The following is a 4,513-nucleotide window of genomic DNA, read 5'->3' as shown; positions in this document are numbered from 1 at the left end:
AATAATAATAATAATTATTATTGTTATTATTATTATTATCGTTATTATCACTCTACTGTAACAATTTATTATCTTAATATTATCATTGTCTATTTATTCATTGTTATCGTTTATTATGCGTTATCATTATCGAATTTATTTATTATCATTATCTATTATCACTATTATTATCCATTATCTATTATCCATTATTATTACTATATTTGTTATCTGCTGTAATTATATATCGTTATTTTTCTTCATTCTTATTTATCATAACAATCACCATCACTGTTTAGCTCTATATTAATAACGTTAGCACAACAATCAATTTTAAATGCATGAAATTAATTAATTAATTACAGATTTAAATGATTAAAAAAGGGGGAAAATCACACAGTTCTCTTGGTGGAAATAATATATCATGCAAAAAAATTCATTAATATATCTTTTTTAAATCTTTTTGGTTTTTCTTTAGAACGAAAAAAAGAGAGGGAAGGAGTTGAAAAAAGATAATTAAAAAATTTAATCAATCAACAACAAAATAATGTTTTTCTCTCCCTTTTCCTTTTTTCTTTTTTTTTTAAATGCCAAAAAGATTTAAGTTCAAACTCTATTAATAATATGCAAATTTTTAAACAAAATGATAAATTTTGGAAGCAAAAAAATAAATAAATCTATCAATCAAAAGTGAATTATTGACAAAATGGAATTATGCAAAAATATCGATATTAAATCTATTAAAAAGAAAAAAAAAAGGGAAAAAGTTTGCTTCCAATACTGTTGCATAACTTTTATGTGCTTATGTAAATTTTAGATTTACTTACCTCAAACTTTATGCTACCGTAATTTCGTGTACAACACAGTTTTTTGCATGATTTAATAATTTATGATTATCATATTTTAACTCATTTGTTTAGTTTGTGAAAGAAGAAAAAATTTAGAATAAGTAAAAGGAGTATGAAATATTTCATTAGAATATCAAAATGAAATATTTTATTTTCATTATTTAACAAAAAAATTAATTAAACATTGTTTGAATTTAAAATAGCTGGACCAGAACGTTTATTTTTCATACGTCGATTTTGGAACCAAATTTTGATTTGTGTTTCCGATAAATGTAATTTCTGAGCCAGTTGATACCTAAAATGAGTGATATAATTTAAATTTGATATATGAGTATTTCGATATACAATGAACAATAAGTAAATGGATAAAAGATTAATGAATGAAACGAAAAAAATGAAATTGGAATTAATTGCTAAAAATTGAATGATTTAAAAAAAAGTTTGTTAAATAATATAAACCCTTAGCTAATATATTTTTTTGAATTACTAAAGGCAAGAAATTTACCGTTAATTTTTTGCCTTAAATAATATATCATAATTGAAATTGCATTATCACATTGTATTATCACTCTATTATAATTATAATCATATCTATATCGTGATATGACAACTATGATTAATTATTTATGATAGTATAATTAACATAATTAACATGATGCATATATATTACGATAGTATTAAGCGGCAATAATAATATATCTCAATTAAGACTATTATTATTGTTTTATATAATCAGTAATTATAATAAATTATCTATTCATGCTATAATTATAATGATAGCGTGATAATCAATAACATGATAATCAACAATGTTAATCAGTAATATGATAATCAACAATGATAATCAATAATATGATAAGCACTGGTTAATAAGTAAAAAAGAATAATGTTATTGTTATGATTTTATTGTCTTGAAATATGGTCAGTTAATTATAATAATCTACTCACTCATAGCATAATTATGATAATTAATGATAATTAATAACATGATAAGCTATACAAGTTGACAATATATTGTTATGATCATATATTTCATTTAATTTCAAAGATATTAACTGTTAAACAAATTCCCTTTTTCTTTTTTAATCCAAAAAATTATAGATATGAAATAAAGTTGATAAATTGAAATGAATAATAATTTTAAAAAAATATTCAATATTTTATTGAATTAAATTTATAATTTTCGTTTTCTTTTTCATCTCTTTGACTTCAATATTTCTTGACAAATCAAGAATTAATCAATTAATCAATTAATTAATTAATTAGTGTTGTGCATTCATACTGCAAAAAGTTATTGATATAAATTTATACTTCAAATATCACAATTTTTTTTTTTCTTTTAGTACAATCATGAAAAATGTAATGTAACACTGATGAAAATTGATCATTTTTCATGCAAAATTAATATGCCTTATCATTTATCCAATCAGCATTTAAGCAAAAATAACTTAGCCAAAGACAATATCATCAATCCATTTCTTATTTCAAAAAGTATACGGTACCTTTTAGGTCGTGATAAATAACGAGTTTGCGCAAAATTTCTTTCAAGTTCAATAAGTTGCTCAGTTGTAAATGCTGTACGTGGACGTCGTATCTTTCCCAATGTTTGCCATGCATTTACTACAATTAATTACAAATTTGATATTAATTAAAAAATTAAAATTTGCAAATTACAAAAACTAACTGCAAATGATGTAAAAGTTGATTATTCTGCCTTTAATTCAAATTCAAACCTTAATTATTAAGTAGGCAAATTTAAGAATGCAAATTTTAACTTACTATTTCAATAGTTTCAATCGACTTCTAAAAATTAATTAATCCTAAAATTCAAATTTACTTTGTTTATATAATTTTGGAAAAAATTTTCCAGTTCCTTTTTTAAGCTATTTTATCGTTTTACTTTCTTTCCCATTTATCGAATATTACAAAAATTGAAATCCTTAAAGTAATTCCGTTTTTTTCACAATTCTTTTTTTCATTTTTTTTTTGTTTAAAAAGAAACCATTTCAAAATAACTTTACTAATTTAAAACATAATTTCAAAATTAAAAATAAAACAAAATAAAATAGAAGATGAACAAAAATTGCAAGAGATTACTATTATAATTATTAATTATAATTACTTTTATAGTTATTCATTATTACAAAGAATAGAAGAAAAGGAATGAAATTTAAACTATTGAATTTTCTATTTTTCATCCTTTCTGATTTTTTTTTTAAAACTATCAACGATTAATTCGTATTAGCTACAATTATAATTACAATTACTGTTGTAATTACAATTACTTTGTAATTGTAATTACTATTGTAATTGTAATTACTATTATAATTACAACTATTATAATTGCATGCTAATTTTTTTCTTAATTATAAATTAAATTATGACAAGATCAAATAAAAATTTTCAAAATAAATTGTAAGTAATACATAAAAGAGCTAACTAACTTGTTAGAGCAATATGATCGTAGAGTAATGGAATGTTAGTGGTGTGGAACATGGATGGATACGGTAGTTGTTCAATTAGAATTGGTGCTGTCTCTGTCCTTGTTGTCGTTGTTGTTGTTCCTTCTCTTATTGCTGTTGCTGTTGTTGTTGCTGTTGTTGTTGTTGTTGTTGTTGATGATGATGATGATGCTATTGCTGTCGTCGACATATATGATGATGATGGTGATGATGATGATGATGATGCTATTGCTGTCGTCGACATATATGATGATGATGATGATAGCATCATAATTGGTGTTGTAACAGTTATTGTTGATGATGTTGTTGTTGTTGTTGTTATTGTTAAAGATGGAGCATAACACATATTTTCCATTCCAGATAATGTTTTAATATTATATTGATTTTTAGGAAAATAATTTTTAGGAAATAATGATTGTGAATTAATAGAATAGGTAGATGATGATGATGATGATGATGAAATATTATCAGGTAGAATATGAGAATTTGATAAAGTTATTGCATTTTGTTGATTATTATTATGATTATGAACATTATAGCTATTATTACTATACCCATTACAATTACTATTATCATTATCATTATCAATATTATGATTATTATCATGTTGTAAGAGAGCATCAATTGATGTGAACATATTTTAGGATAAGCTTATTTAATAGGGAGAAAGATGGAAAGACGATCTATACGCACAACACAATCTAGTAGTTATGATTGAAATTTAGAAAAAAAAAAAAAAAAAGAAATCCAAAATTGTCTCGTTCTTTTTCCTTCCATTCAATCATTGTTTTATTTTATTTTATTTTTTTACTTTTTTTTTCTTCCTCTTTCATCATCTTTCTATCATTACTTTTCTTTTCATCCTTATCCTCCATCATTCTAGTTATCTTTCTTCTTTTATTTTTTCTTCTTTCAACTATTATCATCAAAGCTTAAAACTAAAAACTAAACTGTTTGGGTGTGGTTTCTCATTCATCCTTAATTCAATTATTTCAATTGTTTTAAAGAAATTTAAAAAAGCAACGAAAATAATTCCATTGGGAATTTTGTCATTTTCTCCTCTCTCCTTTTCCTTTTTTTCTTTGTCTTTTTCCATCCTTTCTCTCTCCCTCTCTCTCTCTCTCTCTTCCTGCTTTTTCCTCTTTGTTTTTTTTTGTTTTAATATATTTTTTAAAGTTTTCTTTCCATCTTCTTTTTATTTTCATTTCAAAATTTTGTGTCAAA

General features: G+C 23.0%; 1 protein-coding gene across 1 annotated transcript; it reads right to left on the bottom strand.

Moving 5' to 3' along the window:
- Window positions 1–1,004: 1,004 nt before the first annotated feature.
- LOAG_12921 (hypothetical protein) lies at window positions 1,005–3,926 on the bottom strand (the record flags this gene model as incomplete). Its single annotated transcript, XM_003148433.1, has 3 exons — window positions 1,005–1,122; window positions 2,330–2,447; window positions 3,272–3,926. The coding sequence occupies 3 exons, from the start codon at window positions 3,924–3,926 to the stop codon at window positions 1,005–1,007; spliced, it is 891 nt and encodes a 296-aa protein (XP_003148481.1).
- Window positions 3,927–4,513: the final 587 nt, after the last annotated feature.

The sequence above is a fragment of the Loa loa genome (assembly GCF_000183805.2).
Source record: "Loa loa unplaced genomic scaffold supercont3.417, whole genome shotgun sequence".
In the NCBI taxonomy this organism is placed as follows: domain Eukaryota; kingdom Metazoa; phylum Nematoda; class Chromadorea; order Rhabditida; family Onchocercidae; genus Loa; species Loa loa.
Note: the sequence above shows the minus strand (reverse complement) of the source record. Positions and strands in the feature narration are given on the sequence as shown.